Source organism: Marmota monax, unplaced genomic scaffold, assembly GCF_021218885.2.
Source record: "Marmota monax isolate L192 unplaced genomic scaffold, Marmota_monax_Labrador192_F-V1.1 WCK01_AAM20220418_F8-fsc00035, whole genome shotgun sequence".
In the NCBI taxonomy this organism is placed as follows: Eukaryota; Metazoa; Chordata; class Mammalia; order Rodentia; family Sciuridae; genus Marmota; species Marmota monax.
In genome coordinates this window covers 10233589-10258750 of record NW_026691961.1, presented here as the reverse complement: position 1 = coordinate 10258750, position 25162 = coordinate 10233589, and the positions used below count along the sequence as shown (strand labels likewise).

The 25162-nt window shown below is 50.7% G+C and overlaps 1 protein-coding gene across 6 annotated transcripts; it reads left to right on the top strand.

Moving 5' to 3' along the window:
* The first annotated feature begins 65 nt into the window (after positions 1-65).
* Slx4 (SLX4 structure-specific endonuclease subunit) lies at positions 66-23986 on the top strand. Of its 6 annotated transcripts, none has more exons than XM_046444039.2 (15): positions 66-161; positions 1997-2759; positions 4492-4665; positions 7315-7504; positions 8606-8818; positions 10225-10433; positions 10563-10879; positions 11425-11644; positions 12054-12142; positions 13298-13444; positions 14609-14775; positions 15770-18012; positions 21493-21595; positions 22133-22522; positions 22863-23986. In XM_046444039.2, the coding sequence occupies exons 2-15, from the start codon at positions 2402-2404 to the stop codon at positions 23215-23217; spliced, it is 5175 nt and encodes a 1724-aa protein (XP_046299995.1). In that variant the 5' UTR covers positions 66-161; positions 1997-2401; the 3' UTR covers positions 23218-23986. The 6 variants fall into 6 exon arrangements, with proteins under 6 accessions (XP_046299995.1, XP_046299986.1, XP_046299976.1 ...); XM_046444030.2 differs by having other exon boundaries at positions 4489-4665; XM_046444020.2 differs by having other exon boundaries at positions 4441-4665; positions 21496-21595.
* Positions 23987-25162: the final 1176 nt, after the last annotated feature.

The window sequence follows — 25162 nt, the reverse complement described above, 5'->3', positions numbered from 1 at the left end:
GCGCGCCCCCGAGGGCCGCAAAGGAAGACGGGAAGACCCCCCTCCACATCCCTGACGCTACCGCTCTGCGCCTGCGCACAAGCCGTGCTCCGTGGGACGCCGGGGGGCGCATGCGCCAGCGCAAGGCTCTCGGTTGAGAAGGTGCCGCGGCGGCGCCGGAGGTAGGAGGAGCCGGCTTCGGGGCTGGGAGTCCGCGCCCGGGAGGAGGAAGGCCTCTCCCCTCGAGCCGTTCCCGCTCTTCTGCGGGACGATCTGTACTCACCCGCCTCTGGCGGGCCTCCTAGCCTCGGCAGGGTCGCATTCGCGGCCCAGAGGCCGGAGCCGCGCCTGCTGCACGGGGGCCGCTCGGAGGGAGGCGGGGCGGGAGGTTGCGGCCAGCGATCGGGGTCCTTCTCTGGCCTTCGGGCTCTCAGGGCCCTTGGCATCTCTTCCCCAGACGGACCCCCAGCCCCTGCCTGTAGTGGCCGGGATGGGGAGGCGTCCCCCCGCCCCGACTCATTCATTCTTCCCGCGCCTGCTGGGAGCGCGCCCGCAGAGCGCCCTGTCCTGCCGTCCCCTGTCCGTTTGTCATCCGGCAGGTAGTGACTGCGCACCCACCGGGGACCGACCGCCTTGACAATCACCGACCGAGGCGTGGGGGCTCCTCACTGTGGCTTGTTGAATTTGGTCTAGCCGCCCCCACCCCGACAAGACGAAATCAGTTTGCTTTAGCCTAATGTTACACGCTCTCCTGAACCGATCTTTGCTGCTCCCTGCAGACCTCCCTACCACTTCCTTCACTTCGATTATATCAAACTCTCTGCAGTTCATGATCAACAAATGGTTGTTGAGCACCTTATTACAGGTCAGGTGTTGGATCAGCCAGAAAGAATTCACTGTGCCCTCTTGAAGTGTTGAACTTAAGTTTGGACAGATAAGTCAATGAATAAAAACATAAGAGTGATACTCTGGAACCACACTGCCTGAGTCTGATCTCTGCCTCGACATTTGAAAAGCTGTATGGACTTGAGCTAGTTCCTTATTCAGCTTGTGCATAGGTCCTTGCTGTAAAGAAAAGATGACGGTTGATTTTCTTGTTTAGAGTTGTAAGGATTAAATGAGTTAAAGACTTGAAAAGCAATTGGAACAGTCTGGCACACAGTAAGCACTCAATAAAGGTTTTTCATTGTATATGACTGTAACCTTGATAAGTGCCATTTTGAAAACCATGTGTGACAATACATGGAGAGTGTTCACTTAAACATCAAAGGAAGCTGCTCTGAGGAGATAACATGGAAGATGAGACTCAGCCAGCCACCATACAAAGGAGATTCTGGGCAGCTTTATCTGCCCAGTTCTGGAAAACTAAATGATTAATTAGACTGGGCATTGGAGATTTTGTTGAATTCGAAATGAAGGACTTTGCCATCTGATAATTCAGTTTTGATTTTTGAACCACACTAAATAGTGTGCTGAAATAAATAATAATGCCCTTTGGTTCAACCTTTGCATATAAGCAGTATTCTGGTTCTCTGGGTTTGGAGAGCTCTTGTGGGCTGAGAAGGTAGAGAAGTGGCCTTTTCTCTCCTACATGTTTGGGGTTATATGCTTTTTCTTTTATGCAGCATTTATTCATGGAGCCCCAATCCATTAATAAATCTGGTAGTTTTAGGCCTGTGTAGGGAGATAGGTTCCCTAGGTTTGGGCTTACCCAGTTTCTTTGGCAACTGTCCTTTGTAGGGTTCTCCAAATTTCAGTAAAAGCAAAGCTCTCCTAAGATGCACATATTTTTTTCTGCCTATGGAAGACTGCATTAGCAGGTTTCTAGATACCCTGATGTGTTGTGATGTCCTGTGGGATGATTATACTGTGTTAATAAGGCCATACAGAGCATTTGTAGAATGTTATTACTCTGAAGACTTTTCCCACACCCTGCATGGTTTTTAACCTTCCTGGAAGAAATGACATATGATGGTAATATTTGTTGAATTACAGTTCTGCTTTTGGTTTTCCACAGATATGAAATCAAACCAACCCATGTGCTTCATTATCATGGAGATCTTGGAGATTCACCTGAGCACGGAGTTCATGTGTGTTTTATGTCAGAGGCCTCTGTTGGACAGCAGAATATTTTCTCAGCTGTGAACTTTAGCAGAAGGAAGCTTTAAATATGTGGTTTAACCATGGGCCCAATTTGAAGAAAGATATTTAAATCATTACGGAGAGGAAAACAATACTTTTTGCTCAGTTGTGCACTCTCCACGGGACTTGGTAAGGCGAGGAAGAAGCTGGTGGAACTGAAAGTGTGACTGAAGCTGGGCTTGTAGGCAGCCTCTCTCTCTCTTACTGTGGAAATGCCCTCAGATCAGTCCTTACTCCCCTGAAGACCCTCCCCAAAGCCTTAAAACTCAAAACTGGTCAGATGATGGATGAGTCAGATGATGATTTTAAAGAACTCTGTGCCAACTTTTTCCAAAGGGTAAAAAAAAATGGGACCAAGGAAGTGTCAGGAGAAAAGAAGACCCAGAAGGCCTCAAACAGCACTCAGATCAGAAACAAACTGAAAAAAAACAAACAATCCACCACCAAGAGCAAAACACTTCTTGGCCCTGCAGGGAAGAAACCTAAATTAGGCAGCGAGGACCCTAGCACTAAAAAGCCAGAGGCAACCAAGTTGCAAGAAAATGAACAAGCTCTCTCTGTGAATGGGGAGGGAGGAGTGCTTGCTCCTGCTCTGAATCAGCCCAACCTCTGCGAAAGAGCACAGAGCATCCAGACAGGTAACCAGGCAAGAACCATGGCCACACCTTTCAGAGAGGACCACAGAAGTGATTTGCACTATCTCCAACCATGGGTTGGAAAACTTTCTGAAAAAGGCCAAAGATAGTAATATTTTGATTTTGTGGGCCCTACAATCTGTTAGAACTGTCATTGACCCTCCCTATAGGTGGGATACAAATCTGAAGATTCAGCCAGCTTCAGATAGCAAATATTTGAGGAAAAACAACTGCATCTGTACTGAGCAAGTACAGACTTATTTTCTTATTATTTGCTAAACAATACTGTATAACAATTACCTAACACATTATATTAAGTGTCATAAGTCATCTAGATATGACTTAAAGGTCCTTTGCAAATATTGTACTATTTTATATAAGGGACAAACATCTGCACATTTTTATATTTGTAGGGGGTCCTGGAACCAGTTCCCTAGAGGGATCACTGTACCCAACTCTGATACTATAGTGTGAAAGCAGCCATAGACCATATGGAAATCAGTGGGTGTGGCCATGTGCCAATAAAACTTCATGTACAAAAACAGGCAGCCAGCCCCAGGCCCAGAGTTTGCCAACTTATAAACTGTAACTATAGAAAACATGAGCCCTTTGTGAATCTCCCATGCAATTCTCTTTGGAGCCCTTTGCTCTTTGAGAATTGCTCGTGAATGTTTACGTTATGTAGCTAACGGGAGTTACACAACCTGAAAATAATGCTGTGATTTTCTTGAATTCATTCCAGTGTGGGTAAGTTGGAATGGCCAGCCAATTTGTTTAGGTTGCTGAGAAGGCTGAGGAAGTTGTGCTGAGTCTAGATCCCAGGAGCATCTTCAAGTCTTAACTCTTCTCCAAAGACCTTTAATTATTTTTTTCCTTTTCTCATCGTTTGAGGTAACCATTCTGTCCTGCTGCCCTCAGCACATTGAGGCCTGCCTCAGCATAAGTTCTGCATGCAGAACTGAAGGCCAGCCATGTGTGAATAATGCACCACAAGTCCTCTGAGCTGCTGTTCTGTTTCTAAATTTTCCTTACCTTCACTTCCTGACCTGAAATAGCATTTTTCCCCCTAACATGGGCAGAAGCTCCTCTAAGGAGTGGTAATCAAACCTTAGCTCAGAGACTGTAGACGGCAGCAGTAATGTCGCCTAGACACTCTTGGCCCTTCATGCTCCCTTTTGCGCATCTAATGAAAGCTCTTCATGGTTCCCAGAAAACCCTGTGCCTGTAAAATTTACCCAGCTTCAGAGGGTTCATGGTCTCCACTGAAGGCCTTCTGTGGATCCAAAGTTAAAGAAGAATGGATCTAGAAAGAGAGAAACATTTGTCATTAATAATTAATAAGTTTTATTGAAATATAATTCACTTCCTGTGAAATGTATTGGAATTTAATTCACTTATTAAAGTGTAGAGTTCAGTGGTACAATCAGAGTTGTGCCACCACCACTGCTACCTAATTTTAGAACATTTTTAAACACCCCAAAAATAGACCCCAAGCTCATCAGCAGTCACATCCCTCCTCCTGTCATTGCCACAAACAAGTTCCCAGCAAGCAGTCTTGCTCATACTTGCAGGTCCAACCTAAACTGGTTGGTAAAGTATCCCTTGGAACCTTGGGTCACTTGCCTCTGGTGGGGAAAGTCTTATTTCTCTAGTAGTACAGACACTGAATATTTTCTTCTGCCAGAGAATGCTCCCAGTGGTGACTCCCACCTTGCTCCAACCTGTTTGACAGCAGCTGTGCCAAGTCCCTCCAAACCCCGCACTGCAGAGCTGGTTCTCCAGCGGATGCAGCAGTTCAAGCGAGCAGACCCTGAGCGTTTGAGGCATGCTTCAGGAGAGTGCTCCGTGGAGGCCGCACTGGAAGAGAACAGCCCACAAAGTCCTCAAGAGGAGATGGTGACAGGAAACGGTATGAGAAGCATGTTCTTCTTCCAAGCAGAAATAAGTTATAGTACTGGAGTACAGGGGCAGAAAGGAACCAGTGTTCATTCCATTTCTGTTGTAGGCAGGCTCTCTGCCTATTGTTTAAACTTTTCCAGCCAAAGAATGAAGGGTCCCTTGGTCATTTCAATTGGCTTCCTTGACAAAAGTACCTTTTTTAAAATTTTTTTTTTATTTTGACATTTCATTATATAAGTCTTTGCTTACAGAAAAGTTTTTTAAAACACAACAAATTAATAAAAATTACAATGAATTCTCTATACCTTCATATAGATTCAACAATATGTTAACATTTTGCCACATATACCCTTTTTTTTAGTTTTTCAGATCTTAATTGGTTTTGTTTGTGATTCTAGAATTGGCCAGTAGTCCCAAAGTTGGTTCAGAATGTTCCTGTTGTATGTTTCTTTAAAAATGTATATTTTTATATTATTTGAAAATAAGTTATAGACATTATGATGCTTCACTGCTGGATTCTCCTGCATAACCACACCACCAACATCCATCTGATTCCACGATTGAACTTATATGCAGTTCATAGTCCTATTTCCCAGTTGCTTCAGGCTCTCATAACTGTTTTTTCCTAGTGAGGACTCAGTATAAGTAATACACTTTGTATAGTTATAGCTCTGTGGTATCTTAAGGTCATATTCTAGACTAGTGCCCTGGTTTTATTTATTTATTTATTAGGTGTAGACGGGCACAACACAATGTCTTTATTTTTATGTGGTGCTGAGGATCAAACTCGGGTCCCGCCCATGCTAGGTGAGCACTCTACCTCTGAGTCACAATTCCAGCCCCAAGTGCCCTGGTTTTTATTTTTATTTTGTTTTGTTTTAACACTAACTTTCCTAGGAGTCCAGGCTAATTGTCCTATGAGATCTCCCACTTTCTGGATGTGTTTGATTCTTTCCTCTGGTGTCATTTCATGCCTTCTGCTGGTGCTTGGGTTGTGGTGCAGTGTGGGTAGGTCGGGCTCCACTGGCCCAGGTTAAACACTGTGAAGCCACACTGAACAGTGCTGTGTACTTTGTATTGCACCACTGCAAGTGTGTCAGTGTCGTAGTGCCAGATGGTCCTCTTTATCGCCTAAAAAGCATGGATCCTCTGATAAGTACATAACAACAGGAAAAGAAGTAGGAAGAAACCATTGTGGTAGAACTACAGCTAATAAATACAGATTGGTAATATATTTCCTGATTTCACCTAAGAGCATGAGGATTCTTGGGCTGCCACAAAGGTCTACAGCATGTGAGTTGATATCCTACAGAGGCATTGATCCTTGTGACACAAGTGGGGGACAGAGGAGTCACTCAGCAATTACCTAAGCCTGGCACCTGCCATACATTTGACTCAGTTGTTTGCCAGGTGTTTTCACATTATGCCCAACTAAGATTCAGGAAGGGATAGATCTTCCTTGCCCCCAGTACTGGTGATTGAACCCAGGGCACTCTGTCACTGAGCTATGTCTCCAGATACCCCCTTTTCTTATTTTTTAAGTTTTGGGACTGATTCTCACTAAGTTACCAAGTCAAATCTTGAACTTGAGCTCTTTCTGCCTCAGTCTTCCTAGGTGTTGGGTTTACAGGTATGTGCTACTGTGCCTGGCTCCACCTCTTTATTTAAAAAATAAAAGAAAAGAAAGGGAGGGCTGCCCAACATGGTGGGCACACCTGTAATCCCAGCGGTTCAGGAGACTGAGACAGGAGGATAGCAAGTTCAAAGCCAGCCTCAGCAAAAGCGAGGTGCTAAGCAACTCAGTGAGACCCTGTCTCTCAATAAAATTCAAAATAGGCTGGGGATGTGGCTCAGTGATCGAATGCCCCTGAGTTCAATCCCCAGTACCAAAAATAATAATAAAAACAAAGGGAGGGTACCTGGGAGCAAGCTCGGTGGTAGAACATGTGCTTGGCATGGGTGAGACCCTGGGTTTGGTTCCCAGCACCACAGGAAGAAAGGAAAACAGGATGCCAAATGAAGGGGTGCTGCTGCTTCCTGGTTTTGTGGCTGCAGTGATAGGCCACAGTGATGCTCAGCTCCAGTAATATCAGATGGGCCACCCGGCAGCCATTTTAGGGTCAGAATCAGTTCCTCCTTTGGTCTAATGCTAAGTTGGAGACTCTGCCTTTAACCACTGAAGGCCTTTTACTTTGCTGTGGTTTTTCTGTCATGGGCAGCAGGTCAGCAGTGGGGGAGGCTAAGCTTGAAAGAGAAAACCTAGTTCTGCTGGACTAGGAGCTGTGTGACCCTGTAGTGCCCAAGGTGCAGGATTTAGTGGAAGATGAAGGACAGCTTCTGCAGGACCACTCAGAGTGGCCTGGACCACTCACATCACCCATCTGGTGGCTGTTAGAGATGCAAAGTCCCAGGTGCCACCTGGACCTCCTGAATCTGAGCCTGCATCTTAACAAGCCTCACAGGTGGTTCGTGTGCATACTGGACTTTGGGAAAGCTGTTCCAGGAGTGCCCCCATGCCTAGTCTCAGTGGGCCGCACCCCCATCACCAAGCCTGCACAGTGGTGCTGGGTTCTGGTTTCTTCATGCTCTGTGAGAGGCATAGACTTGGCAGAGTCTGGTGGTGGCCCTGTCCTCATGGATCTTGGTTGCTTCTCCACAGGGTATGAGCCCAGGCTCCCTGCCACAGACAGTGATGCTGCCGTGGCCTTGGCCTTGCAGCAGGAGTTTGGAAGGGAAGCAGCATCTGCGCACAATGGTAGCCTGGAGGAGAATGGGTTGTTCTTCTGCCAAATGTGTCAGAAGAACCTCTCAGCCATGAACGTGACCCGGAGGGAGCAGCACGTGAACAGGTAGGAGCAACACAGACCATCCTGTCTCCCACCTAAACGACCCAAGTGGGGAACAGCCCACTCAAGAGGGAATTGAGACTAGCACCTGGGTGTCATCACCATGCCCTGCCACCTAACAACTTTATTGGGATATAATCACATATCATACTTTTCACCCATTTAAAGGGCACAATTCCAGCTGGGTGTGGTGGCACATACCCCTGATCCCAGCTACTTGGGAGGCTGAAGCAGGGAGATCACAAGTTTGAGGCCAGCCTAGGCAAATTAGCAACACCCTTATCCCCAAATAAAAATAGTAAGGGCGGGGGCGGGATACAGCTCAGTGCTTATCTAGCACTTCTGAGACCCTGGGTTCTATTCTCAATGCCACAAGAAAATAAAAGTGTACAATCCTGAGGCTTTTGTTATATCCACATGGTTGTGCGGCTGTCACCAGTATCAGTTGTGGGTTACTTTCATCACCCCAAAGAAGTCTCTACCCCATTGCCCCTCCGTCACTCCCCTAGAAACCACAGATCGTGGTTTGTGGGTTTGCTCACTCTGGACACTACATAGATGTAGAGTCAGGCATTACTTGATCCTTTTGTTTTCTTCCTTCACTTACATGTTTTCATGTGTTCTTTCCTTTAACATAATGTTTTCAAAGGTCATCTGTGTGGTGCATGTATTAGTGTGTCATTCCTTTTAATGGCTGAGTAACAGCCGTTGTATGGAGCCACCACATATTTATCCTTTCATCCCTGTATATACGGTTGGATGTTTCCCACCTCAAGGGTTTTGTGAATAGAGTTGCTCTGATGGAGATTTCATGTATTTGTTTGAACACCTGTTTTCAGTTCTTCAGGGCTTGTGCTTGGGAGTGGAGTTGCTGGATCCCAAGGTAACTCTGTTGGGTCTCTCCTTGCTTTCTTTAGCCACTTTACTAACAGATGTCTAAATTTAGTTTCTGGAGCCAACTGCTGGGGAGATGAGCAGACTGTGGGGGACTGGCTTTGGGGACATGCCTAGACCACAGCAGATCCATGTTGACATGAACCAGCATTTGCTGCCTTCCATGTTCCTGGGTAGGCTGGCTCTCCCCTATTTACTGTTTTCCTTCAGGTGCTTGGATGAGGCTGAAAAGGCACTAAAACCTTCCATACCTCAGATCCCTGAGTGCCCGATTTGTGGCAAACCGTTTCTCAGCTCCAAGAGCAGAATCAGTCACCTGAAGCAGTGTGCAGTGAAGATGGAGGTGGGCCCCCAGCTCCTGCTGCAGGCCGCGCGGCTGCAGACAGCTCAGTTGGAGGCAGGCGGCAGTCTTCCTGTACCCAGGTGAGACACATGAAGAAAAAAGGAGCCAAATGATAGTGTTGATATGTGGTTTGTACTTTTTTTTTGGGGGGGGGGGTAGTTGTAGATGGACAGAATGCTTTTATTTTATCTATTTTTTTGTTTGTTTGTTTTTTTAATGTGGTGCAGAGGATCAAACCCAGTGCCTCACACAGGTTAGCTTTGCTCATACTGCCCTGGGGCTCAGGACACCCAAATTGATCCCAACTTTAGAGGGAACGAAGGCACTGTGGGCCTCAGACTATTTTAGGTTTGGGACTTCTTTTCTTTGACAGCTAGTAGGAGTATAGGGAAGACGAAGGTTGGGGACTGTTTATACCACTGTCTTGCCTGTGGGTCATGGGCAGCTGGGCTTGGTCAAGCTGAGATTGCAGAGGCAGAGGGGTTCTCTTAGCTGAAAGCCCATTTATATTTAGACATCCACACTAGATTATAGGATGGGCAGCCTGAGGCTTGTGAATAGATGTCTCACCCATTGCTTGCCAATCAGATTAAATGTCTGCTTCTAAAATTCTCCCAAGTAGTGAAACTAGACATATGTGGGTCCTAGAAGGCAGGTTGAATAGAAAGCTACAGGAATTGGATACCCTTGAGGGGTCTTTGAACTCACCCTCCTGAGGCCAAGCCTGGGCATGTGGCTCTCTGGCAGAGCTCGCTGGCCTGGGTGCCTGTGTCGCCTGGGCACCCAGCCCCTGAGCTCCTCACTTGCTTTCCTGGAGCTCAGGCCCTGCCGCCCTCATAGGAGCAGGCTGGCCCGTTTCCCTTTGGCAGTTATGGTTCCTAGGAAGCTGGAGCTGAGTTAGGGCTTGCTTAGATCTTCCAAAGCACCCCTGGGAATCTCCAGCCTTCCTCACCCAGCAAGAACACAGCATTTGCAAAAGCCAGGGCAGGCAGATTCCCTCCAGCCAGAGACCCCTCCACACTAACTGCCCATGTCAGAGGCGCTGCACTGGCTGAGGCTGCTCACTGTTGAAGGAAAGGAGGCCCTTCCTTTAGGCCTGGAGTAGAGACATTGCCCTGGAGCCCCTGAAGGAAGGGCTGCTTTGGGGCCACCTGAAATTTCAGTGCAAATCTAGGGAGCCAACTCAGAGCCATCAAGTGTTGACTACACCAGAAGGTTTGGACACAACTAGGGTTTACAGGGACCACCAGTGGCTTTGTCTGTCTGCTAAGAACCTAACTGGACAGTCATAGAAAGGGCCCAGATCCTTCTGTGTCCCGCCCATGCTGAACTTTTGGCTAGGATTGTGTGAGCTCAGGAGGAGCAGAATCAGCACAGTGGAAGCTGAGGTGACTGATGGCATGTCAATCCTTTTCCTGTCACCCCTAAAAGGGAAGAGGCCCAGGCTTTGGGGATGCCCTCACCAGCCTTTCTCTGTGCCTTTTAGCTCCGGCAGTCACACTAGGGGTTTGAAACGGAAAGGAGCCACCAACAAGAAGGAGCCACAGAAGAGGCGGAAGGTTAGCAAGCCCAGCGTGCCATCCGAGGACCTGCTGGTGGCCATGGCTCTGTCCCGATCTGAGATAGAGCAGTGTCCAGCTGTGCCTGCACTCATACTAGAAAACGCTTTTTCTGAGAGAATGAGACCAGGAGCAGGTATGAGTGGCTGGGAGCAGGGCCCCCCAGAGATCTCGCTGCTGTGCCATGACTAAGTTCCTCTTAGTGGGGGCTTCCAGACAAGGAGATAGATCCATCACTGACTGAGCCACTTCTGTTTATCTCTAGAGAAAAAGAGTCGCAAGAAGAAACCCCCGGCATCCCCCCCACAGTTGTTAGTTCAGGATTCTGAGACCACAGGTAGACAGATTGAGGACCGCGTGGCCCAGCTGCTTTCAGAGGAAGTTGAGCTGTCCAGCACGCCACCACTTCCTGCCAGCAGGATTTTCAAGGAAGAATGGGAAGAGGCAGGCTGGCGTCTACAGCTGCCTGAAGGAAAGAGGAACTTTCTGTGGGAGGGAAGTGCCCTGACTAGGGCCTGGGCTGTGGAGTCCTTTTACACCATGGGCCTGGTACCTCCCATCGTGCCCCAGCAGCCAGCCAAGGTGAGCCTGTCCCTCCTAGCACATGGACAGGCTTTGGGGAGAGTGCAGAAATACAGCCCTGGATATGTCAGTGGGCAATGATAAGTCCAGGAAATAGAAGGGGAGGAAGCCAAAGAGGCACCAGCTGCCACTCATTTCTCCTTCTAGCAACTAAGTGGTTCTCTTGATAAGAAAGGAAGGACTTTGGCTCCAAAAATTAGCATGCCCTCCACCCCCAGGGGGACTAGTAAAGTCTTTCCTCAGAGGATCCTCCTGTAGGAGGTCCTCAAGTCAACACTCACTGCATGCAGCCATTTAGATGACATTAGGTCCCCTTCCAGCCCAGGGATGGACTGCAGACATGGATGCCATGGCCCAGCCGGGCCATGACAGAGCCCAGGATACAGGGATGAGAGAAAGCCTCCCAGGACTGCTCCTGGCTGTGACTGGCCACCCTCAGAACAGCCCTTTTCCTGCTATGCAATTTTAGGTCCAGCCGTGTAGGGGGGAGGTGGCTGCTGCAGTGCGTGACAGTGATCAAGCTGCTGTTTTCCACCTTCTTGCAGGGTCTCAGGCAGGAACCTGAGCTACCACTGGTGCTGTGGGAGCAGCCAGAGCCAAGCGTGCAAAAGTCACCTGCTCTCCACAGCAGCCACCCTGCAGGCCTTGGCCCCAGGGACCCGTTGCTCTCTGCCAGCCAGAGGGAGCACCAAGCCCTGCAGGACCTCATGGACCTGGCGGAGGAGGGGCTGAGTGGCAGCCCATGGCCCTGCAGTGGGGTTGCAGGTGAGCCCTGGGGTTTTGGGCCAGCCCTACCTGATGTGGCTGGCCAGGCTAGACCGAGCTGTGAGGTAGCTCAGACCTGAGGCTCATCCCAGCTCAACGTGAGGGTCAGGCCTTGGGTGTTTTCCTTAGAGGGAAGTGTGATGTAGGACACTTGTGTCTGCCACAGTTTTGCAAGAAGTTCAACCAAAGACTGAGCCATCCTCGCTAACTTTGTCTGTTTTACTGTCCTTTTACCTCCCCCTCAGGAAGGGTGGTGAGAATAGTCTTGGTGGTGTGCTTTAAGTGCAGGTGGCCTTGGCTGGCAGTTTGCCAGGGCACTGCTGGTGCAGCCCAGCCTAAGGTGGTGCTGCCTGCTTGGTGGTTGACGTTGCCAGGAAGTGATGTTCTAATGAGTGACTCCTTCTCTCAGGGATAGATTCGGTGCCCAGCAGCCTTCCACTGACTGGCTTTGTCCTGCCGTTCAAGGAGAAGCCTCCTGAGAGAGGTGTCCACACTTCGGTAAGGATGGGCTTCTGTGCCACAGGCCAGGCTTCTGGCTGTGCTCCAGCTCCATGGTCTTGGCCACTGGTGCTCAAATACTGGTCTCTGCTTCCCAGATGACTGACACCCTGACTGGCCCTTGAATGGAGCCAGCAGAGAGCCCACCTGCCCTCCTGAGTCCCCTCCTGGTGCTTCTGTCCCTTCATCCTTGGATGCTGTGGGTTACCTCAGCACCAAAGCCTTGGAGCCTCTCTGTCCTGGGAGCCCAGTGGGACTGCTGACTGCAGCTTCCTCATCCTGGCATCTGCTCACATGCTCATTTCCTTCATTGTGTAGGGACTTGCTGTGACCCTTCTGTGTGTGGGTCCTGGGCTCCAACTAATGGTCCAGTGTCCCATGTTGTTGGCAGAGAGCATTAGAAGTTGGGTCCTTTTTTTTTTTTTTACACCTTTATTTATTTATCTATCTATCTATCTATTTACTTATTTATTTAAATATTTATTCTTTAGTTGTAGTTGGACACAATACCCTCATTTGTTTTTTATGTGGTGCTGAGGATTGAACCCAGGGCCCCGCGCTTGCCAGGCGAGCGTGCTACACTGAGCCACAACGCCAGCCCCTATTTATTTATTTTTATGTGGTGCTGAGGATCGATGTCTTGCACATGCTAGGCAAGCACTCTACCATTGAGCCACAACCCCAGGCCCAGAAGTTGGGTACTTTTTAGAGTGGACATCATCCCAGGAGACCCAGCACCTCATGCCATGGGCCAGCCTGGTGATGTCACCACGTATAGTCAGGAAATGGCAGGTCCCCGAGCACCTTGAGCTCAGGGTTCTGGTCTGCTACATCAGGCTGCTCTGAGGATTGGGTGTGACAGCATGTGCACACACAATCCCAGAGGCTGCGAGGACATCTTATCGTAATCCACTTGCAGGTCCCTTCCGTTGTGGGTCAGGGAGCACAGTATGCTAGGGAACCTGAGACAGAAGTAGTGTTTTGCTCCTCTGGATCACTGAGGGCTTTAAGGTAACCCAGAGGTGGTGCAGGCACGTTCTAGAGAGGAGAGCAAGCGTCCTGGCTCAGCCCACCCTAGTGCCCCCCCCCCCCCCCCGTTGGGGCCCTCAAGGCCCAGTTAGAAAAGCTAGGATTCGTCCTTTTCTCCTTTTGCAGGTCTCCCTGGGGCTGTTGGCTGCTGACTTCAGTGCCATGGTCAATAACCCACACCTGAGTGACGTCCAGTTCCAGATGGACAGTGGGGAGGTGCTTTATGCCCACAAGTTTGTGCTTTATGCCCGATGTCCACTTCTCATTCAGTATGTACGTATGCAGGGCAGTGGCCAGTGCGTACCTCTCGCCCTCCCTTGCCACCTTTCTCCGACCGGGCCCTCTCTTGTGTCTCATGCAGCCTTTTCCCTTCCTCACTCCTCGTCTCACCCCACACTGCTGTCCTGTCGCAGAGCAGGCTTCCTGATGGTTGCCAGCAGGGTCTGCTTCTGTGGTTCTGTGGAGAAGGGAGGACTGCAGAGCTGGGAAATGTCAATTTTTTTTTTTTTTTTTTTTGTACTCGGAATTGAACCCAGGGGCAACATCCCACTGAGCAACATCCTCAGTCCCTTTTTGTATTTTTTTTAATATATTTTTTTTTAGTTGTAGATGAACACAATATCTTTATTTATTTATTTTTATGTAGTTTTGAGTTTTAAATCCAGTGCCTCACACATGCAAGACAAGTGATCTATCACTGATCCAACCCCAGTCCCCCTTTTGTTTTTTAATAGAGACAGGGTCTTGCTGAGTTGCTGTGGGCCTTGCTAAGTTGCTGAGGCTGGCTTTGAACTCACAATCCTTCTGCCTCAGTCTCCCGGGCTTCTGGGATCACAGGCGTGTACCACTGCAACGGGCCAGATTTTCAGTTCCTTATTTTCCCCTCAGAATTGTTCCCTTTTTCCTCCATTTGTATTCTTTTAAAGTCTTACATCAGTCTCTTTAAGATTGAGTTGCTGTTCAGACATGTTCTAACTTATAGGAATCCAAGAAATTAGTCTGTGTCAGAAAACTCTAGACCCTGTCAAAGGAAAATGAACTAGCTCCTTAAACATCCACCCATAATGTGACTTTGAAAATAAGAACTGTTATATCCCAAGCCAGGAATGGTGGCACCCACCTGTAATCCCAGTGGCTTGGGAGGCTGAGGCAGAAGGATTGAAAGTTCAAGGCCAATCTTAGCAATTTATTGAGATCCTGTCTCAAAATAGAAAATAGAAAGGGCTGGGGATGTGGCTCGGTGGTTAAGCACCCCTGAGTTCAATCCCTGGTACAAAAAAAATAAAGAGAAATGTTATAGCCCATCCTCCAGAGTTGTGGCCAACTAAATGCACAGCAAAGGCCCAGGCTCAAGACACATGGACATCTGGACAATCTGCTCACTCCAAGTCACAACTGTCCAGTCAATTAACCTTCTGTATTTTGTTTTATTTTCAGGTGAACAATGAAGGCTTCTCTGCTGTAGAAGATGGTGATCTGACCCAGCGTGTCCTACTGAGCAACGTGAGCTTCGAGGCGGCCTGTGCATTCCTGCACTATCTCTACACAGCAGATACTAGCTTGCCTCCGTGCCTGGTCCCTGCCCTGAGCTCCTTGGCCCTCAGGTTGGGACTGTTCCTTCCACAGCTTCACAGTCTTTGAGTCAGTGGTGAGGGCTGGCAGACTGACAGCTCAGGGGAAGATTGTGCTGCAGGAATGTCAGGGCTGAGGCTGTTAAAACTTGGAGTCCTAGCCAGGTCTGTTAGTACACCTAATGTCCTAGTGGCTCAGGAGGCTGAAGCAGGAGGATCACAAATTCAAAGCCAGCCTCAGCAACTTAGTGAGGCCCTAAGCAACTTACTAAGACCTTATCTCTTAATAAAACATAAAAAGGGCTGGGGATGTGGCTCAGTAGTTAAGCATGCCTGGGTTCAATCCCCATTACTCCCTTCCCCCAAAAAACTTTGAAAGTCCAATTTTAATCACAAGTTTATGACCAGTGACAACTCTGAATAGAGTATGGTAGTTGAAAATTGGGATGCCAAGCCCTGGATAGGGAGGATTCTGCCAGGCCACAAGCATGATGAGAGGCTGGCCCGCGGCCTCAGCATCCCCACACTGCAGCCTCTTGATCATCCCTGTGAGCTCAGCAGTAGCAGCAGGCATCCTGCCTCCCAGCCACCTCAAGGGCCTTGGGGGTGAAGCCTTGCTCCTCCCAGGCTGCCTCATTCCTCAGTGTCTGGGAAGGAACAGCTCAGCCCCCGTGTTTAAGAGGCAATGCTGAGTCCCAGAGCCTCGGGGCAGTGGCTGACTGGCCTGCTCTGGTCTCTGACTGACTATCCCAGGGGCCTCTCAGGGCAGCCTGCACTGTGCAGATTTGCAGCCCTGCCAGCCCCTCCATCCCGTACTCTGTATACACACCCCTGTGTTTGTAGCAGCCCAGTAAATGTGGTAGGTCTCTGGTTCCTAGAGCTAGTGGCTGGGGAGTCCTGGGCAGGAGAGTGGGCGCCATCTTAGGAGAGTGGGGAAGGCCACAGCCGAATCCCTTGGCTGCTCCTCCTCCTGAAGACAGCTTGGGCCACCACCCTAGTGGTGGTGACACAGTGCTTCCTGTTGCAGGTTTGGTGTGAATGACCTCGTTCACCTGTGTGAGCAGGTGCCTGTCCTGATGGACTCCGAGGGCGAACAGCAGGAGAAGGAAGATGAGAATTGTGACAGCAGAGTGGAGAATCTCCAAGAGCTCTTGAGGGCAGTGTGGGCGGATGAGGAGGAGGAGGAAACAGAGAGCCACCAAGAAGACAGAGTGCAGGTCAATGAAGCAGAGATGGAAGAAATTTATGAATTTGCAGCTACTCAGCGAAAGCTACTCCAGCGGGAGAGAGAAGCAGACACAGAGGAGGACAGTGACTACCCCGGGAAGGACAGTCCAGTGGCTGGGCCTGTGCTGGGAAGGGTCCAGAGTGACGAACAGTTAGAAAAGCAAGAACAATCGGAGTTGTCTGGGCCTGGCAAAGAGGAGGCCTCAGCCACCTGGGGAAACGCACCACATTCCCTTCCGCTGCTCCCGGGCCTGCGTTCAGTCAGCACAGGGGAGGCAGAGACCCACAAGCAAGAGGTGCCAACAGGGGCACCTGGCCCGAGCCCCTCTGGGGGCTGCCAGGCAGGGGGAAAAGAAGGCTTCCTTTTGCATCCAGTGAAGATCCACAATCACCAACAGGCCTGTTCATCAACTCAAGGATCTGAACTGTCCCAAATAATGAGCAGCCCTGAGGAGCAGAGTGGCACTGTCAGGGAGAGGCAGGTGGAGATGGCCTGTCCTCTGGCTCCACAGCAGATATCCCTGCCACACCCATGCTACCTCCTGTCACAGCCCCCCAGAGGCAGGAGTCCTGGCCAGTCACAGTTCCACCTTGACATAGGTGATCCATCCCCAGCAGCGTCTCAGTCATACGGTGGTGCTTCCCGGGTGGCCTCCCCAGGCTCACTGTCCCCACTTGTACCTTTAAGGCAGAAGAGGGACAATAGTTTTCTTACTTCATTCACAGAGCCAGGTCACTGGAAAGGCAAAGGATGTAGTTCCATGTTAGAAGGCAAAACCAAGGGTGGCCCGATTTCTCCAGAAAAATCTTCACCCATTGACCTGACCCAGTCACAGCCTGACCACTTGAGTACCAGCTCCCAGGACCTCCCATCCCACTTGAGCAAAGAGAATGAGATTATCCTTTTACTGGATTCAGATGAAGAGTTGGAACTGGAACAAACCAAAACAAAGTTCATTTCTAATGATCTCCCAGAGGAAAGGAAAGTTCTAGAATTCAGCCCTAGGTCCTCTGAACTATTTTCAGTCATTGATGTTGATGCAGATCAGGAATGTTGCAGCCCACTGAAGGAAGGAGCTGGGATACAGCGGGAGGAAGAAGAGGGAGAGCTGGAAAATCAGGATGCATTGGGCCGTGGAAGGGTCCCCTGGCTGTTATGTGACCAGGAGAGCAGCCTCCACGAGGACAGCACAGACACCTCATGGCTGGTGCCTGCCACCCCACTGGCCAGTAAAAGCCGTGACTGCTCATCACAAACCCAGATAACAAGCCTTGTTCCCAGGACTCCAGGGGACAAGATGGGTCGGCACACGCCCAGCGCCGCCTCAGAAAACAGGGCCGCTCAGGAAGCTGCACAGTCTTCAGTGAACACGCCCCAGATGTCACCTGTCACCCCAGGAGCCTCTGACAGTGGAAGGCAGGTCTACAGAAGCCCTTCCGGTCCCCACCCCAGGTACTGCTCACTTTCTTCTCCACGTGCACAGCAGCCCGCTATAGGAGGCCTCACCGATGTCACCAGCAGGTTCCAGAAACTCTCACCACTGGGGCCATTCCTGCCGAATCAGGCTGCAGCAGGCGAAGTGGTGGAAGTTGGGGACAGTGAAGATGAGCAGGAAGTGGCCTCCCATCAGGGAAACAGCAGTACACTGCAGGATAGTGACCCCCCAGTTCCAATGGATGACTGTTGTTGGCATGTTGAGCCCCTCTCACCAATTCCAATTGACCACTTGAACCTCGAACGGACTGGCCCCCTGAGCACCAGCAGTCCCAGCGGACGGGCCCATGGGGCTCTAGACAGCAGTGACTGCCACTCCCCAGGACTCCCCGGCACCACTCCAATTCGAGGAAGCTGTGCTGCCCATAGAGAACCTCAGCAGCAGTCCCCACAGGCCGGCTCCTCAGGGAGCAGCAGGCTCAGCTTCCTGAACACAGCTCTGTGGGACAACTGGGATGGGGAAGAGCAGAAGTCTCCAGAGGCTTCGCCTGTGGCCCAGACACCAAGTGCCCACCGAGCTAAGCAGTTAGAAGGGCCGGAAACGCCAAGTGAGTGGCCATGAGGGTGGGGAGGGATCTCGTCTTGTAGGCTGTTTGACCCCGCAGGGGTGTGGACAGCAGTAATGGGACGGGGCTGATGATGCTGAAGGCATGCTCACCTGGGGGGTGAGCTCACCTGGGGGGCCCTTCCTTCCATTGCCTACAGACCGTTTCCACAGCGCTGGGAAGCTGGCAGGCTGTCGAGCTCATTCTCCGCGGCCAGTTGGTCAGTGTTCCTAAGCTGACCTGGATCTCACTAGTACTCACCTGGGAACTTGTTAAAACTCTGTACCAGCTGGGCGTGGTGGTGCAGGCTTGTAATCCCAGTGGCGCGGGAAGCTGAAACAGGAGGATCACAAGTTCAAAGCCAGCCTCAGCAAAAGCCAGGCACTAAGCAACTCAGTGAGACCCTGTCTCTAAAATATAAAATAGGGCTGGGGATGTGGCTCAGTGGTTAAGTGCTTCTGGTTCAATCCCCAGTACCCATTTAAAAAAAAAAAAAAAAAGCTTTGTACCTTACGAACTCCCCTCCAGAGCCCTGGACCAGCATCCCCAGAGGTGGCAGCTCCCAGCAGCAAACATCACAGTTGCAATTCCACACTCACCGGTGTGTCCACAGTCCTCCAGGACAGGGACTCAGATAGCTGCTTATGGCACATCGGCAGCACTAGTGTTGATAGACGGTGTAAGTTACCCAGATGTCCCTCTACTGACGAACAGGCAAGCAGAATGTGCTTTATCCACACTGTAGAAGGTTCAACCATAAAAAAACGTGACAGTGTGGATGAACCTTGAAAACGTTATGCTAAGTGATGGAAGCCAGACAGCAAAGGCCACATGGTGTATGATTTCATTTCTATGAAATACCTAGAAATCCAGAGCGATAGAATGAAGACCAGCAGATGCTTGGAGCTAAGGGATGGGTGACTACTTACTGGGTACAGGGTTTCCCTCTGGGGTGATGCAGATGTTTTGGAACCAGATAGAGGGTGGCTGCCCAACACTGAATGTAGTGACACATTTTTAATGTGAATTCCATTCTCGTTAGACAAAAGAGGGGCTAGGGGCAACTCGGAGCACATGCTTAGTATGCATGAGGTCCTGGTTCGAGCCCGAGTGGGGCCTGGTGTGGTGGCGTCTGGTGGTGCACGCCTATAATCCCAGCGGCTTGGGAGGCCAAGGCAGAAGGACTGCAAGTTCAAAGCCAGCCTCAGCAATTTAGCAAGGTCTTGAGACGGTCTCAAATGGAAAATAAAAAGAGCTGGGGATGTAACTCAGTGGTAAAGTGCCCCTGGGTTTAATCCCCTGGACTTAAAAAAAAGAACAAAAACAGGAATGGGGAGACTGTGAGCCCCTGCTCTTCCTCACCCCCTCTGGGAAGTGGGGCTCATCTCAGACACCCCAGGAAGCTCAAAGCCTCGGCTCTCAGCCAGGCACTTCGAGTGAAGGGAGGAAGGGCCTGCTGCATTGAGACGTGACGGACACAGCACGCAGCACTGCAGCCTGGTGCTTCCTTCCCTCCAAGATCCCAGATCAGTCAGGCCATTGATGGTGCTTACCCTTCAGTGGTTTCAGAGTTGCTGAGAATGCATTGTTGTTAAAATGCATGTGTCACCGGGGCTGGGGTTGTGGCTCAGCAGTAGAGCGCTCGCCTAGGACATGTGGAAGACCTGGGTTTGATTCTTAGCACCACATAAAAATAAATAAATAAAATAAAGGTATTGTGTCCAGCTACCAATATATATATATATATATATATATATTTTTTTTTTTTTTTTCCTTAAATGCATGTGTCACCAGTTACACACCTTTAATCCCAGCCACTCAGGAGGCTGAGGCAAGAGGCTCACAAGTTCAAAGCCAGCCTCTGCCAAAGGTGAGGTGCTAAGTAACTCAATGAGACCCTAACTCTAAATAAAATACAAAATAGGGCTGGGAATGCAGCTCAGTGATTGAGTGCCCCTGAATTCAATCCCTGGTACAAAAAAAAAAAAAAAAAAAAGTGCATGTGCCATTTTAACATGCTAGAGCTTCTGCTTCAGGAGGCCCCTGGGGACTCAGAATTTGCATTTCTTACCAGTTCCCAGAGTGGTGCTATGAGGACTTTTGCAGCAGCTTGAGACATGGGCACCTCGGTCGGAATCTGAGGGAGGCTCAGAGACAAACTCTGAAACCATAAGAGGCAGAGCCTTGGAGAGGCCCTGTGGCCACAGAAGGATGAGAGGGAGAGTCTGCATGGCCCTTATTTGTCTCTGTCTTTTTAAAAGCAATGGCTTTATTGAGATACAATTTATATGGTATAAAATTCACCCTCTTAAAATGTACTGTTGGGTAGTTTGCAGCAGTCACCGTGCTGTGCAGCCGCCCCGTGGTACAGTTCCAGAGGTTCTCGCCGCCTCAGAGCCGAAGCCCGTCAGCAGCCACCTTGCCAGCCCTGCAGCTGCTCATCCACTTTCTGTCCCTTTGAATCGACTGCTCTGCACACTTCATATAGAGTGCCCCTAGGTTCAATCCCTGCTACCCTCCAAAAAAAGAAAAAAGTGCAAGACTGTTTGCCAAAGCGGCTGCTCCATTTTCCATCCTTCCCAACCAGCTGCTGTGAGGGTTGTGATTTCCCCTGCCTTTGCCAGCACTCACTGCTGTGTCATTCCATCCAGCCTGGTGGGTTCCCAGTGGCATCTCATTGTGGTTTTGGTTTGCATATTCTTGATGGCTCACAATGCCGAGTGTCTTTTCATGTGCTTCTTGGACATTCATATATCTTTGGAGAATCGCCTGCTCAGATTCTTTGCCTGGTTTTTTTGTTTGTTTGGTTTTGTTTTAGGTGCTGGGGATTTTGAGGAACCAGGGCCTTGCACATGCTAGGCAGGCGCTGTACCACTGAGCCACATCAAGCACTTTTTTAATATATAAAAAAGACAGCAGAATGCATTACAATTCTTATTACATATAGAGACCACAATTTTCATATCTCTGGTTGTATACACAGTATATTCACATTGATTTGTGTCTTCATATACATCAAGTACTTTTTGAGACAGGATCTAAGTTGCCTAGGCTGGCCTCAAACTCCTGCTTCACCCTCCCAAGTAGCTGGGATTACAGGCATACCCCATTGTGCCCAGGTCTTTGCTCATTTTTAATTGAGTTATTTGTCTTTATTTTTGAATTATTAAAAAGTACTAATGTCTAAGCCTGTCAGTGCTGCCCATTATCAGAAGCCAGACCTGTATCAGGTGTTGGGCTGTTGGGTTGAGCAGCCCCAGGGGCCCATTTCCTGGGCATCAGCACTATACAAGGTTGTGCTCTAGGCTGCTTTCCAATGGGAAGATGTGACTCCAAACAAGGGTGGGTATCTCTGCTCTCATGGGGCCAAGTGCTGCTTGGAGTCTTTGAGAGATGTATTTCTCTTGGTGACACTTGCAGAACTGGAAGTGGTCACAGATCCACATCTCGGACTGAGATTTTTGCTTCTTCTGTTTTACCCAGAAGGTGCTAATCAGAAGAAGAACTTGCCCCCCAAAGTGCCCATAACTCCAATGCCAAGGTATTCCATCATGGAGACTCCGTTGCTGAAGAAAGAGCTGGACAGGTTGGTGGTGCTCTTGAAAGCTTGCTTGCATGTAGTCTTTTCCCTCCTGCACATTACCAAGCTCAGCAAGACTTGGAGTGGAACTGTCCAACAGGTGGCCTTTCAGATCTGATGGGTACTGCTGGGCCAGGCCAGGGAAGAAGTTGTGCCATCAACTCTGCAGGGAGTGTGTGGCTCCTGGGGTGGGGTGAACGGCCTGGGACTGTCTGCATACTGCTCCCAGATTACATGGGCCCAAAAGAAGCCAACCAATGAGACTCCTTTGTGTCACCATAAGGAAACAGGTCTCCATGCTCCACAGGGTGAGTGGCACCTGGGGAACTCGCTGCAGAGCACTATAAGGATGCCCTCGTGGGTACTGTGCAGCATAAGCTTGCTTGGTGCATGAGTGTTCTTGGAGGACAGGTGTCTCCAGTGTCAGTCCCATTGAAACGTTCCTTGAATCCGTTGGTGTTTGCTCTGTGCTGACATAGAACAGCCTGGAGTGTGTAGGCAGGCTGCAGAGCTGTGTCGAAGTTCACCTGTTTCCCCATCCAGGTTTGGAGTCCGCCCTCTCCCTAAACGCCAGATGATTTTGAAACTGAAGGAGATTTTCCAGTACACTCACCAGACCCTGGAGTCTGACTCTGAGGATGAGATCCAGTCCTCACAAGTGCCACTGGAGGCACCTTGCAGCCAGACCCTGACCACTGAGACCTATAGGCCTTCACAGGCAGGCCACACCCAGTCTAAGGCCACTGCAGGTCCTAGGACCCAAAGGTCCAAAGGTCCCACTAAGGCCAAGGGCCCCCGACATCCAAAGCACCAGCCTGGTGAAAGCATTGAGGAGCCATCTCCAGGCCCTGATGGTGACGCTCAGCTCCCAGCCTCCCAGGAATCCGTGGCCACCTATGTGGACAGCAATGACAGCTCCTTCAGCTCACAGAGGTAACTGGATGGAAGCGACAGGGCTGCCTCATGTGTCCTCTGACTAGCAGGGCTGAGGGTGGGCTCAGCACGGCCTGATGGTGATGTTTAGAAGCCTGTTGTCTTGGGCTTGAACTGTAGGAAGCCCGGGTGGCAGACCTTTCCTTGCCCACATGCCCAGAGTTTATGGCTTACGGGGGATCCAGCTCAGGCAGCCCAGCTATGGGGTACCATCAGGAGATCCTGCCACCCTGGGGGGTGGTCATCTCTGCCATGCCATGCCCCACAGGGACACAGAAACACACTTCTGGCCCCAGGCTAGAGAGGAAGGGCACCCCAAAACATCATGTGTTCTTTTCAGTTCTTCCTCCTGTGAGTTTGGAGCCACCTTTGAGTCTGCAGGTGAAGACGAGGAGGGTGAGGAGGCGGTCAGTGCATCACAGGCAGCCGTCCAGGCAGTGGACACGGAGGAGGCTGTGAGACGCTACATCCGCTCCACGCCAGCCCTATACCGGAAGGTGCTGACGTACCAGCCCCTTGAGCTGGCAGAGCTGCAGACCGAACTGAAGCAGAATGGCATCCGCGTGGCCACAGGCAAGCTGCTGGACGTCCTAGACACCCACTGCATCACCTTCACCACCGCTGCAGCCCGGAAGGAGAAGCTCAAGCAGAAGGGGCGACGGCGTGTGGGCAGGAAGAAAGGGGTGTGGGATTGACAGGGCCCTGCCCCATCCCCACTGCCAGTGGCCTGTAGCATCTATGTCCAGCACAAGTCACCCCCTCTGGCCATCTCCGGGAGGGCCTGGGTACCCAGGGTCAGATGTCCACAGGCATGCCTGGGCCTCAGGACATCAGCCCACCTGCCTCCTCCTGACCAGCTTCTGCTGCAATAGCTGGAGCATGGTGCCCACTTAGTTAGGGTCCTGTGAGAGGGCCATAGTGCCTGTCAGGCCCTGCCAGTGTGTTCCAGAGGGGCAGTAAACCACCCCAGCTGGCCAAGGGAAGGCCATTTCTGCCCCTTCTGCCATTCGGTGTCCTTTAGGCCCAGGCAGACTGCCCCATGAGTGTGTCCCAAGATGTCTGTCGGGTCCAGCCTGCCCCAGTTGGCCAGCCTGTCTTCCTTCTCTGCACTCAGACCAATCCCAGTCACCACCAGCAGACCCTGGCATCTGCAGGCTGCCTGCACCACCATGCCTCAGGGGCAGCTTCTGGCACAGCTGCCCAGACTTATCATTGTCACCAGCAGTCTCCAAACTGAACAGTACACAGGGCCCGGCACACCCCTGCAGACCCCTGTTTGTTCCATCCACAGGTGGAAGCTGCCTCTGGCCTGGGAGTAGTGTGGAGCACGGGCGGAGCTGGAGAGGAGCAGAGCTTGGGCCTCCATGTCCTGTGAATGTCCTCGTCTGTCAAATTCAGCACAGTTGGTTTTATATGATGTGCAATAAACATAAAAAAGACTATAAAAACCAAATGCTATGCCCTGGAAAAATCTGCAGGAGCTTGAGCCCCAGCCCCTGCTGCCCACCTGAGGTGGCAGAGACTTCTTTGTGCCTGCTCTCTTGGGTTCCAGGCCATCGTCTCCCCTTTTTCTGGTTTCTGGTTAACAGACACAGGTGCTCACTTGTTCCCACACTGAAGGGAGCCCTCACTGGCTGTGCTCAGGAGGCCTGGGCACTGTGCCCAGCCTTATCTGGGGGGCATTTCAGGAGCAGGGTGCTTAGACCTGCCAGTCAACCTGCCTTTGTACAGTCAATCACTGCCATGGCCTGTCCCCTGCCTAGCATGGGGGTCAGGGCTCCGTGGCCTGGAGTGGCATCAGGGACAGCTTCCTGGAAGAGGGATTTATGAACTGGGCATTAGGGCAGATAGCACTTAGGAGAAAATGGGGCTTCATAAATATGTAGTGTGTGTGCTGGTGGCCACCAGGTGGAGGGACCCCAACCTGGCTTACATTGCTGTGACACCCAGAAACAGTAACTGAGGAGGAGGTTGCTGCTTCCAGAAGGGGAGGGGTAGTGTGGGCCGCTGCCATCAAGGAACAGTGCAGATGGAGGGGCCTAGTTACTGAGCTGAAAATGGTGGTGAGGGGCTGCTTCAAGCCCAAGTCAGGGGGCATCCCCTCCAAAGGCTTCCTGTCCCTGACAGGAAAAAAGCCCTGAGCCCCTGCAGAATGTTCGCTGGATTGCCTGAATCTTGATGCAATGTGACCAGACTGCCACACCTGCCCACTTCCTGTGGCCTTGGTCCTGGCCACAGCCTGCATTCGTCCACTCAGAGAACAGTCAGAGGAGAACCACTGGCCCAGGCAACGAGGCTCACAGGGAAGGGCCCTGGGCTCCGCAGGTAGGACGCCTCATGCGGCTGCTGAGTGGACAAAAAAGCCCCAGACCACTAAAGACTCAGGAGCCTCTTCATCCCCCATCCATCCCCAACTCCCAGGAACCAGAATGCCCTGCCCCCAAGTTAACTGCCAAGAACAGGGATCAGCCCTGTGTAGGTTGAAGGACATGCCTGTGAGCTGGGGTGTAGCTCTGGGAGGCTCCCCGAGATCATTTCCTCTCCTGTGTGCTCAGCATCTGTCCGCAGGAACCTAGGAAGGAGGCAGAGTGAGCCTCTGTGTCCTCCTCATGTGACAGACCCAAGGCCCTGTGGTTTCCA

Excerpts from the sequence above, each read along its gene's own strand:
- Slx4 (XM_046444003.2), top strand. The coding sequence starts at position 2,402 with ATGATGGATGAGTCAGATGATGATTTTAAAGAACTCTGTGCCAACTTT. Across the intron at positions 10,434-10,562 it reads GAGAATGAGACCAGGAGCAG|AGAAAAAGAGTCGCAAGAAG; the intron begins GTATGAGTGGCT and ends GTTTATCTCTAG. Across the intron at positions 11,645-12,053 it reads GCCCTGCAGTGGGGTTGCAG|GGATAGATTCGGTGCCCAGC; the intron begins GTGAGCCCTGGG and ends TCCTTCTCTCAG.